The sequence below is a fragment of the Gossypium hirsutum genome, chromosome A06 (genome assembly GCF_007990345.1).
Source record: "Gossypium hirsutum isolate 1008001.06 chromosome A06, Gossypium_hirsutum_v2.1, whole genome shotgun sequence".
Classification (NCBI taxonomy): Eukaryota; Viridiplantae; Streptophyta; class Magnoliopsida; order Malvales; family Malvaceae; genus Gossypium; species Gossypium hirsutum.
Genome location: NC_053429.1, coordinates 117,516,859 through 117,539,230, shown reverse-complemented (window position 1 = coordinate 117,539,230; position 22,372 = coordinate 117,516,859). Strand labels below are relative to the sequence as shown.

The 22,372-nt window shown below is 32.4% G+C and overlaps 2 protein-coding genes across 2 annotated transcripts; both read right to left on the bottom strand.

Annotated features, from left to right (window-relative positions):
• Positions 1–8,493: 8,493 nt before the first annotated feature.
• On the bottom strand, positions 8,494–10,643 carry LOC107963111 (uncharacterized). The gene is made up of 5 exons (XM_016899698.2): positions 10,291–10,643; positions 9,881–10,224; positions 9,534–9,832; positions 9,325–9,418; positions 8,494–8,708 (listed from the first exon to the last, which is right to left on the bottom strand). The coding sequence occupies exons 1-5, from the start codon at positions 10,641–10,643 to the stop codon at positions 8,494–8,496; spliced, it is 1,305 nt and encodes a 434-aa protein (XP_016755187.2).
• A 9,890-nt stretch (positions 10,644–20,533) lies between these two features.
• Positions 20,534–22,132, bottom strand: LOC107963442 (chaperonin-like RBCX protein 1, chloroplastic). Its single transcript, XM_016899961.2, has 6 exons — positions 21,796–22,132; positions 21,455–21,546; positions 21,241–21,358; positions 21,062–21,078; positions 20,906–20,968; positions 20,534–20,809 (listed from the first exon to the last, which is right to left on the bottom strand). The coding sequence occupies exons 1-6, from the start codon at positions 21,944–21,946 to the stop codon at positions 20,726–20,728; spliced, it is 525 nt and encodes a 174-aa protein (XP_016755450.1). The 5' UTR covers positions 21,947–22,132; the 3' UTR covers positions 20,534–20,725.
• Positions 22,133–22,372: the final 240 nt, after the last annotated feature.

Here is a 22,372-nt window from a genome sequence, read left to right as displayed (position 1 = left end):
AATCTGGTTACGACATCACCTTTCCCCACGGCACATAGAGGTGTGCATGGGCCGGGCGGCCCGGCCTGGCCCAAAGGCCCGCCCAAAAAATGGGAGGGTTTGGGTAAAAATATAGGCCCGAAAAACGGGCTTGGACAAAAAACGAGGCCCGTTTAGAAAACGGGCCGGACCTAGGGTAAGATTTTTTTGGCCCGGGCCCGGCCCGGCCCGATTTTAATATTAAATTATTTTAAAAATTTTTTATTTTTAATTTTAAATAACTTTAGTACTTTTACTTTATTTTTTTTTTGTTGTTTTGATGTTATTTTGATATTGTAAAACTTTTGTTATTAATATAATTTAATTCTTAATTTAGTTTTAATTTGTTTCAATTTTTCAATTTTAATATAATTACTTTTTATTATATTTTTAATTTATGTATTATTTTAATAATTATTTTAGTCCCATTATTTATTTATTTTTTGTTTTAATGTTTTAAATGTATTTGATTTATTATATTTTAAAGTTTTTTATTTAATAAAAAAAGCAAAAAAAATTAATATAACCGGGCCGGGCCGGGCCGAGCTCGGGCCTACCATTTTTTCTCGGGCCGGGCTTGGACAAATTTTCAGGCCCATATTTCGGGTCAGGCCGGGCCCGGGCCTTGAAAACGGGTCGAAATTTTTTTATGGGCCCGGCCCAGCCCATGCACACCTCTAACGGCACATATGCCTAATGTAATTTTATTTTTTCGACATGCGTTAGATTACGTAGAGTATTAATTAGAAATATTTTTGTAAAAAATATGATATGGGCATTTTTATTGGGTATCTAAAAAGTTGCATCTTAGGATATCTATTATAATTTAAAGTTTTATATTAAATTGGGTAGAAATATGGTTAGCTTAGTACTGTTAAACTGTGAATAAAAAATAGAATGAAAGAGATGAGTTCGAAAGGTATTCTTATTCCCTTTTGCTTTTGCATTGCTGCCCCCATCATCTTTGTCTTTCACTTTCCTCCACCATATAACCTACCCAACAACAATCCAATTTTATTCCTATTTTTTTTACCGCATATTCGATGTTGGGCAGTCACAGTCTCGAGTAGTTCGGCATTTACTATGATAAAAAGGTTTTAATTGATTTTCTATTTTTATTTTTTGGATAGAGTTTTACTTTAATTATTTAAATTAAATTGTTATTTTGGGAGTGATAAAAATTTATATATATATTTGTTTATGGAGCCAAGTTCCTTCATCCTTGCATTAGAGGCATTAAGCTATTAACTGTGCCATGAAGACATAAGCTGCTTATTTTTTTTATCTCTAAATATTTAAATTTACGTCATTATATATATGAATGTACTCTTATTAAAATTAATACCAATTAATCTAGTGGTATCACTTTTGATAAGAGTGTATTTTTTTATGTTACTAGTGACGAAGTTTTATAAGATTTAAAACGATAATTCTAAATTATATTTTCATGACATGAGGATTAAATTAAATTGCGACATAATTAAAAAACCCTAAATTTAATATTATGAAAATATGGAGGAAAATGAACCGCCACCCCCACATGGTTGCCATCCCCTGAGAGACCTAATAGTTTAGTGTCAGCAAAAATAAATGAAAATAAAGGATGGCTAATAGGCTGGCAAGAAGGAGGGACCTCCTCTCTATATAATTGCCTGCACTTGTTTGCTAATTAGAAGCCGACTCTGATCCATAGATTTTCTACATTTTCTGGTTTTAAAATTCTGATAAAAAAAAAACTAAATTTGGGACAGCGTGAGTTGTTTATATTAGCTTATTATATCTTGAAAATTGCTTTCCTAACCCTTGTATTTTCGGTTCATTCAACATATAAATATGTAAACAATTATTTATAAAAATATTATATTTTAATCATTTATATTTGAAATGTTATGCTTTAGTTCACTCTACCATTAAACTCCGTTATCTCACTAACTGCAATCCTATATGACAGTCCAGATAAGTTTTAAATACCAATTTGGATGTTTTATGTAGTAGTCTAAATTAAATTTATTTAATTAAAAACTTATTTTTTTTCAAGCTACTAGACATCTAAGTGGTCATTTTAAACCCATTTGGACAGCCACATAGGATTGTCTTTAGAAGGCAATGGATTTTAACGGTAAAGTGACCACTTCGTAACAAAACGATAATGTAAGTGACTAAAACGTAACATTTCAAACATAAGTGACTAAAATACAATCTGAAACAAACAAAAAGTGACTATTTTTATAGTTTACCTTTCACTTATTATTTGATAGAAAGTTTTTTTAGTTTAAAATACAATTAAATGAACAACAAGATTGACACTACCAAACAAGCATAAGAAGCTCAACTAGGAATCTTAATTTAGTACTTGGAAATGGAATTTATAAAGAAGCTGGAATTCTTGCTGTCTAATTTTAGAATAAGGCATAAAGCGAACCAACAAAATCACAAATTCCCTCAATTATTCCAGACGTGAATGGAACTGGCCAGGGACTTATTCAATTAAAATTTTTGGGCTATTTCCAATTAATTGAGGGTGTTAAGAGTTGTATTGTATTTTGTCTCATTTAGTAAAAAAAAAGGGTAAACTAGTCTATGTACATTAGATTCACGAGCAAATTTGTCATTTCTATTAAAAATTTCATCCAATTTTTGTACTGTTAAAAATTAATGTGATTGATGAAATAACCGAATAGTGCCACGTGTACCTCATGCTGATGTATAAGGACCAATTTTTAACGGCAGGAATGGATGGAGTTTTTAACAAAATGACCAGTTTACTCTTTGATGTAACGTACATGAATTAATTTACTTATTTTTTTTGATGGAATGAGTAAAATGCATTTTGACTCCTAATACGTATACCGACGTACTTTTATGGATAGATTGACAATTTATTACTGCAGATTTTATGAACCAATTGGAAATCTTTCATCTTTGGCATGGGGATAGAAAAAGGAGAGGAGAAAGAATTATAATGTTCAAGATTTGAATAGTGAAATGGAGGAATCAAAGAATCCAACATGATTAACGAATATTTGCACTTTGTGTGGTTTGTCCTTTTCTTGAATTATAAGTAAGATTTATGGGATTAAAAGTAAGACCACATGAGGGCCATACTATTATGAGGTAAACAAAGGCTGGCTATTCGATTATAATATAAGATTGATCAAAAGTAGGTCGGAACTGATTAGGTTTATTGTGGAAGAAAGATTTAGGGTTGTCTGAATATTAATTTTTTTGAATGGAAAAAGCTATGTTCAACAATCTCCAGCTTTACCAGAAGAACAATCTAAGCATTGTTATTACAGATATTTTATATATTCAAATTAAACTTTCATATTCCTTCCCATAATCATGCTTGATTATATTAAATCGAGCCTGGGAAGGAGATTTTAAAAAAAAAATAAAAAAACTGAGCTAAGATATGCATCCAATACCTACTTTAGGGATATGCAATTTTATTTATCATATTTAAAAATTATTTTTTATTTTATTTAGAGAAATTTATATATTGTTTGAAACATTAAGAACAAATTTATAATTTTTTTGTATTTAGACCAGGGGCGAAGCCAGAAAAAAAATTTTGGGGGCCGAAGGAAATTTTAATTTTTTATAGTCTATATATTTATAATTTTTAAAGGATTAAATTGAATTTTTATAATTTTAAAGGGGCCAAAGTGCAATTTTACATTTACTAATTTAAAATTTTAAAAAAATCTAAAGGGCCTAAATGAAAATTTCCCATTTTAGGGGGGGCCGGGGCCCATGCCTGCCCCCCTGGTTTCGCCCCTGATTTAGACTCCTCATCCTTGGATGAAGCTAAACTTAGTTATAACAATTAAGTTATATAAGATATTTGGGTAAGGAACGATGGTGGTTCATATCGTGTGTGGTGTAGAGTAGATTTGTCCATGGGTCAGGTAGAGTTTGATCTTGACAAAATTTTAGGCCCATTTGATAGACTTGGGCCAATGGGCCTAAAATTTTACCCAACCTTAGCTCGAATAAAAATGCTAAAACCCAGGCCTAACCCGGTAGTATTAATTTTTTTATAATTTTTTAAAAATATAATACATAAAAAATACTAAAAGCATTAAAATAAATGTTTTCTAACAAATTGAAAATAAATTTTTTAAAAAAAACTTTATACTTAAATCACAGTAACATAGGTGTAATTTAACAAACAAATGCATCTAAAATAGTGGCAAAATTAACAATAAAATAAGAGTTATACAATATCCAAACAACAACAACAAAATAATAGTGAAATAGCAGCAAAATTGTGAGAAAACAACAATTTTTTTTCTTTTTGCAAATTTGAGTTGAGCCTTGGCCAAAAAGCCTTACCTAAGACCTAGCCCGTTTAGAAAACATTCTTTAGTTTTTTACCCAAACCCTCTCACTTTTCGGATGGGCCTTCAGACCAGCCCTATCCAAGGATAAGTCTAGTGTGGAGAGCCATTAACATTTTCAACTTTGCATATCTCATTTTCATATATCATGATAATCAACAATTTCATTTCACTTTTGTCAATACCAAATTGATCATGGTGAAATTATGTCCCTATTAATCAATTATGAATCAAGAACGAATATACAAATTAATCTTATAATACTATAAATAATTGGGCACAAGCCTCAAATAGTCAAACTACACCACTGCGTATAAAAACATTTCTTCCCCTAATGCTCCAATAATACATACAAGTGTCAAATATCAAGCTTCAATAGAATGCACACAAGTGTTAATCCTTATCCATCACAATAAACAAATTCTATGACATGTCAACTATACTTAAATCATTTTCAATATTGTTTAATAGGACATTTATTATTATAACGTATCGTAGAAACATCAAACATTATCAATTGCTATCATATATCATCAAGTTTCAATCATTTAACGAATGCATCAATATCAATTCAAAATAATATCATGCATTTTCAAAAAAAATAAACTTTACGACATGGCAACTATTGTAATGACCCAAAATTTACGGGTACCGGAAAAGTACGTTATTGGGCCTCCGTCTTAGTAAATCGAGTTCGTAAATAATTATTAGGAATAATTATGAGTCTAGTAATGTGTCTAATTAAGTTTTAATTAGGTGAACTTAGCTTAATTAAGAGTAATTAAAAAAAAGATTAAATTGAATAAAGGGCAAAGGTTCAATTATAGATCAATAGAAAATAAAAAGGACCAAACTGGTAATTGTACCAATTAGCATAGATGAGGCGGCATAAGCTGTTAAACATCTAAGGCTTTTCTTAGATAATTGTATATTAATTAATTAGTTAGTCATTATTACTATTATTTTATTTAAGTTATAAATTATCTTAAATAATATTATATTTAGAATTAAATTTAGTAAAAAAATGTTTGGAAAAGAAAATAAACATGTGTAATAATACATGAATATACACTTGTAACATGATTACATGTTTTCTTATTAATTAAGTAGAAGAGATTTATATATTATATAATTAAATTATTATAATATATTATTAGTAGCTAAAACAAATAAAAGAAATAGAATAAAGAAAAGAAACAAAAGAACAAAGAAAAGAAAACAGAAAGCAATCGAACAGGGGAAGGAAAGAAGAAACAAAAAAAATAAGAAGGGGGAAATAGGGTTTTTGAAGCTTGGAGTTTAATTGGTAAGCTCAATCAAGTCTTTTTCTCTTAATTTTGATGTTTTAAAAGTATTAAAACAAGGTTTTGATGGAATTAAGTTGGTACTTTAGAAGTTCTTAGGTTTTTAAACAAAGTCTATGTTGAATAAAATGATGAAATAGGGGTTGAATAAAATGATGAAATAGGGGTTTAATTGAATGAAATTTAAGTTAGAATAGAAAAAAGTGATTGAAATGTAAAGTAAGCTATAAGTTTTGTGTTTTAGGGACTAAATTGAAGAAAATTTAAAATTATGAAAATATGTTAAAAATTTATTAGTTAAATTTGAGTTTAAATGAAATTTGAATAGAAATAAAGTGTGAATTGGTGTTGTAAATTTGGTTATTAACATTTTACACCAAAACAGTTTTGGGCAGTAGTAGTGTTTTGACTTTGAAAATTTACCAAAAATTGTAGAAATCGAACTAGAGAATAAAAAAAATATATAATTAAATCTTATTGAGTCTAATTTCCCATAGAAGAAACGTTGTAAGCAAAGAAATTGTATATCATGAGATATTATAAGTTTTGTGAGACAAGGTCAGAATAAATTCGGGTTTTCCTGTTCTGACTTTGAAAAATTATTAAAAATGGTATAAAAATAATTATGGGCTGGAATTTGTATGTTTAAAATCCTTAATGAACCTATTTTCAAGATAATCAAACGGGAACATCGTCCAAATCTTTTACAATGAGATAATTAATTTTTAGTAAAAATGGTTGGAACTGTTTGATAGCAGAACAGGGGCAACTTTAAAGAATAAACTGTACTTATTGGTTAAACCAAAAATTCTAAAAAATTTATGGTAAGAAGATATGTGAGTCTAGTTTCAGGAAAAATTATCATATCTTAATTTGGAGTTTCTTAGCTCAAGATATAAATGATTTAGTAACAATGACTCAAGTAGACAGCTTTGAATGAACATATAAGTAAATAGTGGAATTATATGTAAAACAAAATGTTAAATTTGTATGTTTAGGCTCATGGATTAATTGAATTGTGTTGTATTGATGATTATAAATTATTATTATTTTTTTAGTTAACAAAGAACCTAAGACATCAGCGCACAAAGGAAAGGAGAAAGCTATCGAGGATTAAAACGAGAAATTCACGGTTTGTATTACTATAATTCAAATTACTTTTTATTAAATGTTTTATATAAATTCTATATTTAATAAGTGAGTTATAAGGTAAGTATTGATATTTGAGTTGAATGAGAATTGAATTGAATGGTGAATGTGTATGTATAATTGAATTTTAAATTGATTTGAATGTGAAATTGTAATTGAAAAGTGATCTTGGATTGGAAATGAAAGTGAATTGAGAATTGAAATACCCTATTAACTAGTCGGGCTGAGTCGGATATAATTGGCATGCCATAGGATCTAGAAGTGTACGGGATTTGTCGGCTTTACTGATCAGGCACTTTATGTGTCGTATTTCAGGCACCTTGTGTGCCGTATCAGACACCTCGTGTGCTGTTTTAGGCACTTTATGTGTCGTATACTGATTAGGTACTATGTACCGTTTTAGGCGCAATGTGCCGTACTGGTGTGTTTAGGTTGGAATCCTTATATCCGTCAAAGTCCAGGTTTGTTAATAGGGTGAACAACTGAAATGAGAAATTTAAAATAAATTGATTAATTATATTATTGAAATATTGAAAGAAATGAGAAAGTTGAATTATGGATTGAAATTGAGATTGAAAATGAAAGGCATGAACTTAATGTTCATGTAGTGATTGAAATTGTTACATGTGATATGTGATGGAAATTGAAGAATAGCTAAAAATTGTATTGTTATTATTAATTAATGAAAGTTTAAGAATGATTTGATATTTGAGAAATTGGATAGTTACATGTTTGGTAATTATAATTCTTTATTGCTATTATAATTTGAATTATGGTAATACCACTGAGTATGAAATACTCAGCGTGCAGTTATTTCCGTGCGTAGGTTAATAGGAGTCCAGTGTCCCGGTCTAGCATCCGAACGATCCCAACTCCAGCAAAAAGATTTTTGGTGATGTTTTCTTTTCTTAATTGAAAGTGGCATGTTCTAGGTGTTGTATAGGTTACATAGATATGCTTGTAATGTTGGTTGTAAGAATGGTATACCATATTTTGTTATTAGTTTGATAAAATGGTAAATATTATAATATATAATTTGGTATTAAGTTAGAATGAAAAATGAATGAAGTTATTAGTTAATTTTGATTAATATTATGAATGTTTAGTTATTAAATTATTATGTTAATGAATTGGTTATGATTTAGGTGTATTTAGGTTTAAATTGTTTTTGATTGTGCCATTGGTTTTGGATTAGTTGGTTTCTGGTTTAAACTTACAAGGGGTTTTATGTAAAAATAAGAAGAAATGCTGTCGAAATTTTTATTTAAAAAAAATTGAATGAATGAAGTCAATTACAAATAAAAATATAATTTATATGAATTTATGATTATATTAAATAATTAATTATTGAATTTTAATTTTTTATTAAGAATTATCCGTAATTTGTCTGATTTGTCTGGTAATGCCCTGTAACCCTGTTCCGGCGACGGTTTAGGGTTGAAGGGTATTACAGTTATTTCTGCTAGTTCCAAATCATGAGTAGGATAATTACGTTCGTGTAGCTTCAATTGACGAGATGCATAGGCTATTACCTTTCCATCCTGCATCAGTACACAACCCAAACCACTTAAAGAAGCATCACTATACACTACAAAATCTTTCCCCGACTCTGGTAAAGTCAAAATTGGTGCCTCTGTTAACATTTGCTTCAATTGTTTAAAACTTTCTTGACACTGATCATCCTACACAAATGGTACATTCTTTTGTAGCAGCTTGGTCATCGGCAAAGCTATCTTCGAAAATCCATTTACAAATCTTCTATAATACCCAGCTAAACCAAGAAAACTACGTACCTCTGATACGTTTCTTGCTGGTTTCCACTGTACAATCGCTTCAATCTTCTTTGGATCAACTCGGATTCCATCTGCACATGCTACATGTCCCAGAAATACAACCTCTGACAATCAAAATTCACATTTGCTGAGCTTTCCATACAACTGTTTTTCTCGTAATATCTGTAGTACAATCCTGAGATGCTGATCATGCTCTGATTCTGACTTCGAATAAACCAGTTTATCATCAATAAAAACTACTACAAATTGGTCTAAATACGGTTGAAAGATATGATTCATGAGATCCATAAAAGCAGCTGGAGCATTTGTTAACCCGAATGACATTACTAAGAACTCATAGTGACCATATCTTGTACGGAAAGTTGTTTTTGGAACATCGCTTTCTTTTACTTTCATCTGGTAGTAGCCTAACCCTAAGTCAATCTTCGAAAATACAGAAGCTCCTCTCAACTGATCAAACAAATCATCAATGCGAGGCAGTGGATACTTATTCTTGATTGTCACCTTATTTAGTTGCCGATAATCAATACAAAGTCTCATCGAGTCATCTTTCTTTTTAACAAATAATACCGGAGCTCCCAAGGTGATATGCTCAGTTGAATAAAACCACGGTCTAATAAGTCTTGCAACTGTATCTTCAGCTCTTTCAACTCTGTAGGTGACAGTCGATACGGAGGTATAGAGATTGGTAATGTGCCTGGATAAACCTCAATAGCGAACTCGACTTCTCTATCTGGCGGTAAACCTGGTAATTCTTCACGAAATACATCTGGAAACTCGCATACAGTCCTAATCTGACTGCACTAACTGCCAACTGAATCATAATTAATAACATATGCCAAGCATACTGAACAACCCTGCTGCAGTAATTTATTAGCCTTTATTACTGAAATAATTTGTGCTGGCCCACTAGTACGAATACTATTTACTTCAACCCGACCTTCACTCGCTGTCTGAATGCTGAATCTCTTTTTATAGCAGTCCAAAATCACTCCATGTTCAGATAACCAGTCTATTCCCAATATTATATCAAAATCCCCAAATGGCATAATCAACAAATCAACCGGAAAAGTTTTATTCCGTATAATCAACGGGCATCTTGGACAGACCTGGTTCACTAACACTGTTTGCCTCAACGGACTCGACACCTCAATAGACACTCTAGACATTTCAGATTTTAATTTTCCCAACTCAACAAGTTTTGAATTAGTATATGAATGTGACGACCCTGGATCAATTAAAGCATAAACATGTTTAAAATATAGTAAAAATATACCTATAACGACATCATGTGCATCGCCCTCTTCTCTTGTCCGAACCACATAAGCCCTGGCCGGTGCTTTTGCCTCTGACTGTTGTATAACTATATCACTACTCTTTCGAACACCTCCACCTCTAGATACTAAACCACCTCTGCCCGAACTTCTGCCTCGAGCAGTAGATACTAATCTTTGTAATGTGGCAGTAGTATCATTTTTAGTTTTCAGACAGTCTTTAACAAAATGCTTTGTCGACCCACAACGGAAGCAGCCTCCAATCACTTTCCAGCATTCATCCAAATGTCTCTTTCCGCAATGTTCACATTCAGAAATTCCCGCATCCTGGGGTGGACCTCTTATACTGCCAATGGATACTGTCGTCTATTTTCTCCGGCTTCTGCCTTATCGATCAAATCTAAAACTTAACCTCCAACCACCTTTGAATTCTCGAAATCTTTTCGGTAAAGGGTTTGAACTAGTTGTTACAACTCTTTTCCCAGCCGATTTAGTTGTTTCAAGCTTTTTATCTAATCCCAACACTTGTTCAACCATTTTGGCTTGCTTAATCAAGTCTACCATTTCAGTAATACGTTGAGATACCAACTGTAATTTGATCTCATCTCGTAGACCCCGTAAAAACCTCTTACAACTATCAGCTTCAGTTGGAATAAACTCTGAGGCGTATCTGCTGAGTCTCGAGAATTCCCTCTCATAATCTATTACTGACATGTCACCCTGTTGCAACGTCAAAAACTCTTGTTTCTTGTCTTTGATATACATTTTTTCGATATATTTCTTTTAAAACTCTTTCTGAAATAGATCCCAAGTTATCTAATTCTCTGGTAAATGTCGAACCACTGATTTCCACCATAAGTAAGCTTCTCCTTGTAGCAACGATACAGCACAAATCAAACACTCTCGGAGGGTACAATCTGTAATGCCTTAAAAATTTAGGGTTTGTAATTTTGCCGATTTTAGCAAAAGTTTCCTGTTTGCGTTAATGGTTAGTAGATTTAAGTGTGTTTGGGGGTGTTTGTAAGGTCTTGGGTTCAAGCTCCAGCTTTTGCAGCATCTTTGCCCTTGCGCTTAAAAGAACCTTAACGCTGGCACTTGTGCCTTTTGAATAATTATGGTAGTGCTATGTCACAAACGAGCTTGTGGCAGAGAGGCAAGTGGTGTGTGAGCATGTGAGAAGCGCAAGGGTTTGAAACCCATGGCAAACAAAGAGCATTTATTTTGTACTTATGGACGGCTAGTGGTTGAGTTGGAGTATACTTTTATGTAATGAAAGTTTGAATTCGTCTTGAGTTGTTGGGAGAAGATTGTGAAGGATATCAATGAGGGTTTTGAGGAGAGTTTCAAGGGATTTGGAAAGGGGGAGTGTTGTAGCCGAATTGTGCAACTCCCTTGTATAAATTCAGCTAGGGGAGCTCTTAGGGTGCGTTTTTCAGCATTTGGTGTGTGGTAGGAGCCGAATTCTTCCTTTTCTAATCTCGGGTTTTACTTTTTTGTCATTTTGGGTTCCATTGTTCTCTTGTGCCGATTTTTTGGTAGTCACTTGAATTTATTCGGGATTTATTGGTGCAAGTCTTTTAGTGTCAAGTGGCAAGGGTTTTTATACTGGAAAGCTAGTGATGTTTCCTCTAAAATTCTTCTCTTTTCCTCTTTGTTCCAAGGGTTGCCGAATTACTCTTAATCCAAGTGTTAGTGGCCTTCTTCTTTCTCTTCTAAACCGAATCTATTATTTCTACCAAGTCTCAAACAATTCCTCTTTTGGTTTCTAAGGTTGGTAAAGCCGAATTCTACCTCATCATCTTTTTCTTTTGTTCATTTTTCATTGCTTATTTCTTTTGGAGGGTAGCCGAATACTTGTCTTCTGGTGATTGACCGAATCGGTGATGAGCTAACTATTTCTTAATCTCGTGGAGTTAAGGTAAGTGGTTCTTTAGCCGAATCTTGGAAAGCTTCTTCCTTTGTGTTTGATTTTGTATCCCTTTGGCCGAAAGGCTGTTTCCTTTTTGGTTGCACGGGTTCGTCTAACACTTTTCTTTCTCGTTCTATGGATGCTAGAGATTTGTTTCCTTTAACCAGGGTGCAGGCTGATTACCTTTTTTTTGTGCAAGGGATCTTCTGAATATTGGTAAGTAGCGTTAGGGGAGTAAAGTGGTTTCAATACATTGATATTGGATTAGTTAAAGTTTGAGTGTGCTAATAGATGGTGGTTATCGTAGGTGATTGATTTTAGAAACGTTTCAACTTCAACCCATAGCAGGTGTGTAATCGCAACCCCCATTCTGTTACTGATCAATAGCCAAAAGTATGTATCCACACTACTGCGTGACTATACATCGGCAAAAGCCGAAAAGCCAAAACTTTGGCATACGAGGCCTCACGAGCATGCGATTGCTCATGGGTAAATCATGTCATACATTAAAAGTGACAACCACAGCGTTCTCGTGGGCTTGAGCCATTTTTGGGCTTTGTTGGGTCGAGATGAGCCGTGTGGGCCCGATGGGCTCGTAGGCCCCACACGGATAAAATGTGCGGTAAGTGCCAGACTATGGTTTGGGTTATGGAATCGCATAGTCGCGACCAAAAAGGGACTAGATGGGCTCGTAGACCCTTCAAGAGGTCGTTAATTGTATCGAGACCCTAAGATTGGTTAAATGACTGAAATACCCCTGAAGGGGTAAAAATTACGATTTTACCCCTAGCTGAAGAGATGATTATTATGTCCTAGCAATAAGTTAACTGATATGTGTTGATATTTATGTGATTGGTTGTGATTACAACATACTGCATACACTTAATAATTATGACATGACATACTGCATGGGGTTGGGTATATGACATGGAGGAAGTACTGTACTGGTGACTATGTCACGATGATTATTACTGGTAGTTCACCAAAAACTTACTGTTACTGGCAGCTATACTGTGTTATTATTATTACTGGCAGCTTTGCTGTGATATTGGTGTGCTGGTTGGGTGGGTCGATTGATATCCCCACAGGTGTGTTGGTTGGTAAGGGTGGTGTGCTGGCTGGTATGGGATGGGTTGCATTATGCATTTATACTAATATTGTATTGGGCTTAGGCCCACATTGCTACTGTTTAAGGCCTAAGGCCCAGATTGTATTGATACTGTGTTATTCACTGTTTGTTTGTTATTGGGATTACTCACCCCATTTCTAACTGTGCGGGTAATCCCTAAGCTTAGATGGTTTGGAGCTGCGAGGGACTCGGAGATGGCCACACTACTGTTTCTGTTTCTTTTATTTGCATTTAGATTTCGTTTTGGGTTTTTAATTTATGTAATAAGGCCGTTGGTGGGTTTTAAGTTTTAATTTGGATTGTGATTTCTTATACTAAACTGCTAGTCTAGGAAAACTCGAGTTTTCAAAATAGCATGGTTTTTCTAAGGAACACGAGCTTCCAACAACAAAATTTTCAAAATGCTTCCGCGGTTTTAAATGAAGTAATATACCAAAGGCAAACAAATTGGTAAACATTTTGATGCGAACTTTAGTTAACTAATAATAAAAGAATTTAGATTCAGTAATGGATTATCACCGGAAAGATCAAATTTGAAAAACGGTTTGATGTGACGCACCAGATTTGGCCGTAACGTCTAGGCCGGGTTTGGAGTGTTACAATCTAATTGTTGTAAAATTCTTTTAGTCAACTCTATCCAATTTTCAACTGTATACGGATCAACTCCTTTCAGACCCATAAATTCAGTGGCACCATACTTTCTCAATTCCTTTATTGGGGCTCGTTTTTGAGTTGGAACTGAAGTCGTAGCAGGAACAGCTTCAGCTACTCTTTGTAGTGCATCGGTGATTTTTCTCAATATATCAATATATCAAAATCATCTCTATCATTTCTTCTTTCAACTCTAAATGGTTGATTTCTTATAGGGTTTATGCTATGTGTTACCGATTCGATTTCATCTAATCCATACGACTCTTCATCACCAGTATACGTTTCCTGATCGATATTTTCTATTCTTTCATCTGACATCTTTAATATATAAAACAGAAGCAAATAAATAGGTCAGCATCCAAAAATCCTGACTCAGTTTCGACTCAAAAGTGGCATGTACTTCTAGACTCAATTTTCGAGCTCAATTTAGACCGAGAATCGGCTAAACTTGATAGCTCTGATACCAACAACTGTAATACCCTTCAACCCTAAACTGTCGCCGAAACAGGATTACAAGGCATTACCAGACAAATCAGACAATTTATGGATAATTCTTAATAAAAAAATTAAAATTAAACAATTAATTATTTAATATAATCATAAATTCATATAAATTATATTTTTATTTGTAATTGACTGCATTCATTCAATTTTTTTAATAAAAATTTCGACAGCATTTTTTTTTATTTTTACATAAAACCCCCGGTAAGTTTAAACCAGACACCAACTAATCCCAAACCAATGGCACAAAGAAAAAACAATTTAAACCTAAATACACCTAAATCATAACCAATTCATTAACATAATAATTTAATAACTAAACATTCATAATATTAATCAAAATTAACTAATAACTTCATTCATTTTTCATTCTAACTTAATACCAAATTATATATTATAATATTTACCATTTTATCAAACTAATAACAAAATATGGTATACCATTCTTACAACCAACATTACAAGCATATCTATGTAACCTATACAACACCTAGTACATGCCACTTTCAATTAAGAAAAGAAAACATCACAAAAAATCTTTTTGCTAGAGTCGGGATCGTTCGGATGCTAGACCGAGACACTGGACTCCTATTAACCTATGCACGGAAACAACTGCACGCTGAGTATTTCATACTCAGTGGTATTACCATAATTCAAATTATAATAACAATAAAGAATTATAATTACCAAACATGTAACTATCCAATTTCTCAAATATCAAATCATTCTTAAACTTTCATTAATTAATAATAACAATACAATTTTTAGCTATTATTCAATTTCCATCACATATCACATGTAACAATTTCAATCACTACGTGAACATTAAGTTCATGCCTTTCGTTTTCTATCTCAATTTCAATCCATAATTCAACTTTCTCATTTCTTTCAATATTTCAATAATATAATTAATCAATTTGTTTTAAATTTCTCATTTCATTTGTTTACCCTATTAACAAACCCAGACTTTGACGGATACACGGATTCCAACCCAAACACACCAGTACGGCACATTGTGCCTAAAACGGTACATAGTACCTGATCAGTATACGACACATAAAGTGCCTAAAACGACACACGAGGTGCCTGATACAGCACACGAGGTGCCTGAAATACGACACATAAAGTTCCTGATCGATAAAGCCATCATATCTCGCACACTTTTAGATCCTATTGTAACATCTCGAAATAGAGCCTAAATGGAATAGTGGTTGCGAAACCACAAATCTGAGATAGAAAAGTTTATTTCGATTAATTTTTATGATTTACCGTGTGATTAGATGCATGTGTTAGAGTATTGATAAGAAATTTTATAGATTGTATGTTTAATTTGCCTATTAGGGCTTATTTACAGAAGTTACTGTAACAGCCCGATTTAGGGCCGAAACGGAACGATGGTTTTAGAGCCACGAATTTGAAGTCAAAAAAATTTATTCCAATTAAGTTTTAAGGTTTATTTATTGATTAAAATATTGTGTAAAAATATCGTTAAGTAATTTTACTGATAAAGTGCTTAATCGGACTTTTAGGACTAAATTGCAAAAGTTGCAAAATATGTGTTCTAATTCATAAGTACTTGATTGAAATGAGGGTTTAAAGAGGAGGTCCTTAAATGGTAATTAGACCATTATATTTTGTTTGGACAAAAATGGGCATGAATATGATAAAATTTTAAAGAAAGGCCTTAAGGGCATTTTAGTCATTTGGTAATTAAAAAAATAAAAAGGGAAAATAAAGCCAAAATTAACTCATATTTTTCATGGAGGCCGAAATTAGCGTGGGGGTAGCCATGGCTAGGGTTTTCAAGCTTTCCAAGGTCAATAGTAAGTCCGTTCTAGCCCCGTTTTTCAAGTTTTTTACGATTTTGGAATCCCGGTAACTTGATTAAGCTTATTCTAGTAATGATTTAAGCTAGGGTTCATATTTGGAAAAATACCCATAGGTGAAATGTGTTTATTTTGATGTTTTATGGTAGAATATGAAGGCTGAAATTATGTTAAACAACTTTTGCTAAACAGTTTTAAGCAAAAATGAGTAAAACGGCTTAATCGGTAAAAGTTGTTATTGTTCATAACTATGTGTTAGAGTGAGAATTTGATGCTTCCATAGAAGGGAAAAATGATCAGCATGTCATAAAATATAAGAATAAGGGATGAAGTTTAATTCCCTAGCCTAGGGGCAAATGTGTAAATATGCAAAAGTTTAGGGGCAAAATTATAATTTTTCCAAAGCTTGAGTTAAGGACTGTTTTGAATAGTACATTAATTAAATAAGTAAAATATGATGTTTTAGATCTAGGAAAATGAGATTTGAATCTAGAATGGGAGAAAAATCGAAAATCGGAAAAGTTGGTAAAATGGCCGTTTTAGTATCGAGGTAAGTTCATATGTATAATAAGTATTAATTTATGCATGTTTCAATGTAAAATTGATATATTTACTATGATTGCTAAGGTGTTGAAAGTAAGTATAATTATGATGATTTAAATGTTCAATATTAATTCGACATGGAAATGAGAAAGTATGTAAGTTTGTATGTAAATAATACATTATCTTTATTATGCTTTTTGTATTTCAGCATATTTTATGTATTGCAGCTGATTTTTGAATCATAATTGACTATTGGAATTATGGAATCAAGTATTAGAAAGAGAGAGAAATCCCGATTGAACCTTCGGAAAGATTGGATGATACAGATGGTATGTAGTTAGGTCACATGTATGGTGCTGAGTGCACATCATGTGTACAAGAGCGCTACGAGACATTATGATGTAGCTAGGTCGCATAGGTGATACTATGTGTACACCATGTAGACAAGAGAGCTACGGGATATATGTAGCTAGGTCGCATGCGTGGTTCCAGGTGAAGGACACCATGTAGACAAGAGAGCTACGAGATAAACTGGCTAGGTCACATAGGTGGTACTAAGTGTTCACCATGTGTACAAGAGAGCCAAAATTATGTGTACAATCGAGCTAGGTCACATGAGTGGTGCTAAGTGAAGGTCACTATGTGTACAAGAGAGCTTCGATTTTAAAGGTGGGCTATGTGCGATACCATTGCATATCTGTTATTATTCCGAAGCGTTCAACTGGGAAATTGATTAAATGAAATTGTGTATGACTTTGTGATGATAAGTGTAAGTATATACGTGTGCAACTTATGAGCAATATGCTCGATATGTGATTGGAAATTGGAAAGATTGTTATGGGAAAGTGATGAATACAATTGAAGTGTGAAAGATCAAAATTGACAATAAAACTGTTCTGGATAGTTGCAGTGATGTGAATCTAAAAATTTACCAAAAATAGTATAAATTGAATCAGAGACTGAATGAGATATCAAATTAGAGCTTAATGAGTCTATTTTCATATAACAGAAACAGAGTAAGCAAAGGAATTCTATATTATGAGATATTTAAGTTTTTGAGAGATTGGTTCAGACTGACTACATGATCCTCTATTCTGACTTGGAAAAATCATTAAAAATTGTACAAAAATAATTATGGGATATAATTTATATGCTTGAAATTCTTAATGAGTCTAGTTTCAAATGAAATAAACTATAACATCCTTTGAATTCTTTACAAGGAGAAAATTGATTCGTAGTGAAGAGTGGTCAGAACAGTTGAGCAGTGAAACAGGGGTAACTTCAATGAATAAACTGTACTAACTAGCTAGACCAAAAATTTTGAAAATTTTATGGTAAGAATATATGTGAATCTAGTTTCAAGAAAAATTAACGGTTTGTAATTTGGAGTTCTGTAGCTCTAGAAATAAATAATTTAGTTGCTGGTACTCTGCTAGATAACTTATTTTGAACCTGTTTATGATTGTAATAGTGAAAGTATGTGTGTTTGTGATGGTAATATTCCGGGAACATATTGTGGCTTTGTTTAAAGTATGATAATGTATTGTTTATTAATATTTACATACTTACTAAGCTATAATGCTTACTCCCTTCCTTTCCTTTTTCCTATAGTGTCGCAGATGTTAGCTCGAGTTGGAGGTCACCGGAGGTTAAATCACACTATCAAACTATTGATCGATATATAAAGGTTTTAAAGTATTTTAAGTCTTTGGCATGTATGGAGACTCTTTTAATTGTTATTAAGTTGCTAGGAATTGGCTTAAAATACTGACCTATGTTATTTGAAGGTCTCTATTGTATAAAGTCATTTAATGTAGATAGTCTTGATTATGTTATTAATTATGACTCAGTTTTTATACGATGATTAGTGATTAAGTCTGTTAATGCCTCGTACCCTGTTCTGGCGTCAAACACGGGTAAGGGATGTTACACCTATGGCATGCCAATTATATCCGACTCAGCCCAACTAGTTAATAGGGTATTTCAATTCTCAATTCACTTTCATTTCCAATCCAAGATCACTTTTCAATTACAATTTCACATTCAAATCAATTTACAATTCAATTATACATACACATTCACCATTCAGTTCAATTCTCATTCAACTCAAATATCAATACTTACCTTATAACTCACTTATTAAATATAGAATTTATATAAAACATTTAATAAAAAGTAATTTGAATTATAGTGATACAAACCGTGAATTTCTCGTTTTAATCCTCGATAGCTTTCTCCTTTTGTGCACCGATGTCTTGGGTTCTTTGTTAACTACAAAAATAATAATAATTTACGAACTCGATTTACTAAGACGAATGCCTGATAACGTACTTTTTCGGTGCCCGTGAATTTTGGGTCATTACAACTATATTCCGAATTATTTTCAACATTATTTAATAAAACATTTATTATTATAACATATTATAGAAATATCAAACACTATCAATTGCTATCATATATCATCACATTTCAATCATTTAATCATTGGATAATATTGATTCAAAAACAACATCATGCATTTTCATAAATTGCTAACATGCACTAAGCATAAATTTGCATAGCATCAATCATGTATTAAAAACACATGTAATCAACATCATCTCATTATCAATGATCTGTAAATTAGATTACTTAATCTATTATAATAAACGTTGATAATGCTGGTAAAATGATCGCAAAGCAATAAGAAAAGAAAAGAAAAAGAACACAAATTTTATGTGGAGAAACCCTTTTGGGTAAAAACCACAGGCAAAGAAAAATAAATTCACTGATGTTGAAAACCAAATTATGCAAGAGGAGTTTTGACTACATCTATTCAAGGGTTGAAAAACCCTATTCTAATCAAATTTAAATAGAAGAATAATAGTTCTATACGAATTCAACTTATGTTGTATGGTCTGTACATCCCCGGTCACAACCCTAGTAAAATTTTGTACTTAAATAGGTCACCCTCACTGATCTCCTTAGTTTGTCACTGTATTTATTTTTTCAACAAGTGGCGAAATTCAAGTTACACAATCTGTAACATAATTGAATCTATATTATAAAATGGAGTTAAACTAGCACAAATCAAACCATCAATCTTTGATGATTCAATCACTTTCTTTACTTGCTAAAGAAATAAGGATTTGATCAAAGAAATCAAAAGGAAACTTTATTGTTTTGCTTTTCTTTTTAAAATTCCAACATGAGCAAACTGAAATCCTAAAGAGAAAACCAAATGTTTGATGGAAAGACCAATTTTTAAGTAGAAAACCAATCGTATAAATGCTTTGAAAAAACCCGTACCCTCCAAACCAATTTTTAAAATGGACCATTTACTATTAAGGGTTATGAAAAATTACAAATTAAAGATATCTCCTAACTATTTTTTTTTCTTCTAATTTTCTCACATTAACCCTAATAATTTTGCTACTCTTATTATCTAATCCATAAGCCTTAAATTCTCATTTTTCAATTTTAACTAATCAACCTCTCTAATTAATGAACCAGTTACCACTTTTGTGTCCATTTTTAAAAACTTTTAATTTTAAGAAATTTGATCCAAGACATGTAAAGTGAAGGCATATGGTTGATTACTCCTTCGTTTTCTTAGAAAGAGAAGGAATTAGAAGGTGTCTCTTATACCACGATTGTCTCTTTAGTAAGCTAAGATATAATTTGGATGTATCCTCATTTTCGAGCTTGATGAGCTTAAAAAGTTGAAAACATTAATGGAATTGAATTTAAAATGATGACCGACTTTGATAGCATCGTGATAATGCTTTCTCTGCGATGATGGATGTTCAGTAAAGTCTTTCATGAATTTTTACTTTGTCTTTGCACATATCCCATCTTCCTACCACAATCTAGTTTATACACTTTACTGGACGTAAATAACTAAGCTTCGATTAAAGAATCTGCTAGTGAAATATAGGGTTTTTAAGTGACTTTAGAAAAAAAGTTTCCCAATTTCGCCATAGCGATTGTATTGACGACGACAACAAGTCACAAAATGGATAAAACAGAAGCAGCAGGAAGGTTTTCCAGGGATAGATCAAAGAAATTAACCCCGCATCATGAAACTGTTCTAATTAGCTTCTGAGTAATGCTTCTATCTATCTATTTATGTACTATTATTTATATTTTCTATATGTTCTATACATATTTCAACACAATGAGGCTATACAGTACATACAGCACGGGTAGACCTGTAATGACTATCTTTCTCTCTCTCTCTATATATATGATGTATTGGATTATTACTAGTCGGAACAGCTGAAAAAGGCATCGGAAAGCTAGAGTCGGCTCACTTGCCGGTTTCTTTTTCAGTTACACGAGTGGTTTCTTGAACATATTCCCTCATTAGTTTTGTGTTGGATTCATCCACCATCTGCATCCCGAAAACAAGAATCATTTCTACATATAAAATATTCAAGGATTAACCAAAGGTGAAACTAAAAAAAAAAAAAAGAAGAGATTTCCTGACCTTGAAAACTAAACGCTTCAAGTTGTCCCACTCGAAATCACGTTTGGAATATGCAGATCTAACCTGTAAAAACATAAACCAGGCTTTTACCTATTAGATTTTAGCATTAAAATGTTGATAAAAAGATGGAGAAAATAATATCCCATTTTTGCTGACCTCTAAGATGCGGAGGGCTGTCATGTAGATGTGGTGCCAAATGGAAATTCCAATGAATTTCATAAGAAAAATTGAATATACAATAATCAATGTTCATCACCAAACCCTAAAACGTAACCATGTATGGAATGGAGTGAATAATAAAGGTATTAATATGAATAATAAAGGTATTAATATACCTAGAGTTTTACGCCTTGAAGATTCCCTCATCAAGCTGGCACAGAACTTGTCCCCATCATTCAACGAGTGGGTATTCATGAACTCCATCAAATCCTTGTAAGCTTCAGGGTTATAGTTCTGCTCTTACAAATCTTCTAAATTAATATATACATATACATGCATGATTTACGTTGAGTAACCCTAATACAAGAGCAATATGATGGCGAAGAGGACCTGAAGTTGAGCACTGACTATCTTAACTGTTATGTAATTGAAGAAATCGTGGAGGTTTTTGGCTGCCTTGGCCTCTGGTGATGCCCCATTACCTGCAGAAACAAGAAAACAAAGAACAACTCTCATCATCATTGAGTTGAAAAGGAAAAACTCATGCAACCATGCATGATAAGACCGAGGCATTGCTGGAGTCCGATGGAGTTTTATTGATAAGAAAATAAAGTTTTTTTTTTTTACTTCGTTTAAAGATCCGACTTACTCGTGTTCAAATTTAATTAAGGTTTAATATAATTATTGGATACCATAAGTGTCTTAGAAAAAAGAGCGAAGGAAATGCTTACCAGGGACATACATCTTATGGCAGTTTAACGGAGTAGCATGGGAGGTTCTTTGGTTCAATGGAGGAGAAGGTGGAAAACCCACATTACTTTTGAATGGTTTAGAAGGGAGAAAGGAGGGTTGAGTTAGTGGAAGAAGCGCAAGGCTCGCCATTGTTGATTGATAGATAGAGTTTAGAAAGCTTGAATATATTGGATAAGCTCTTTGTACTTGGAATCTGAACTCAAATATGAAATATCTCTGCTTCACCTCATAAATATCTGCCTACCTACACGTGGAAACTACATTTTCAAGTGGAAAGTAGAGATGTTCCTGTATGAGTTTGGCCACTAGTTTGTTATCCAATCAAATGATAAAAAGGCTGTATTATACGTAAATTGTTTTTAAATTTAGTTATAATTATAGTGTTTAAATTTAGGATTTAATATTATCAATTAGTTGAAATAGTTTATCTTTTAATTAAAATGTTGAGGTCCAATTTTTTCATAAAAACAATCATCATTTTAATATATATTGTGTTGGAAATGTGTTTTTAAGATATTCATGTAATCATTTTAATCAGAATAGTTAAATATGTTA

Coding starts and splice junctions, on each gene's coding strand:
- LOC107963111 (XM_016899698.2), bottom strand. CDS start 10,643: ATGTATATCAAAGACAAGAAACAAGAGTTTTTGACGTTGCAACAGGGT. Junction 9,833..9,880: donor TGCACATGATGTCGTTATAG/GTATATTTTTAC, acceptor TAATTGATCCAG/GGTCGTCACATTCATATACT. Junction 9,419..9,533: donor CGAGTGAAGGTCGGGTTGAA/GTAAATAGTATT, acceptor ATTATGATTCAG/TTGGCAGTTAGTGCAGTCAG.
- LOC107963442 (XM_016899961.2), bottom strand. CDS start 21,946: ATGGCGAGCCTTGCGCTTCTTCCACTAACTCAACCCTCCTTTCTCCCT. Junction 21,359..21,454: donor TAGTCAGTGCTCAACTTCAG/GTCCTCTTCGCC, acceptor TTGTAAGAGCAG/AACTATAACCCTGAAGCTTA. Junction 20,810..20,905: donor TGAAGCGTTTAGTTTTCAAG/GTCAGGAAATCT, acceptor TTCGGGATGCAG/ATGGTGGATGAATCCAACAC.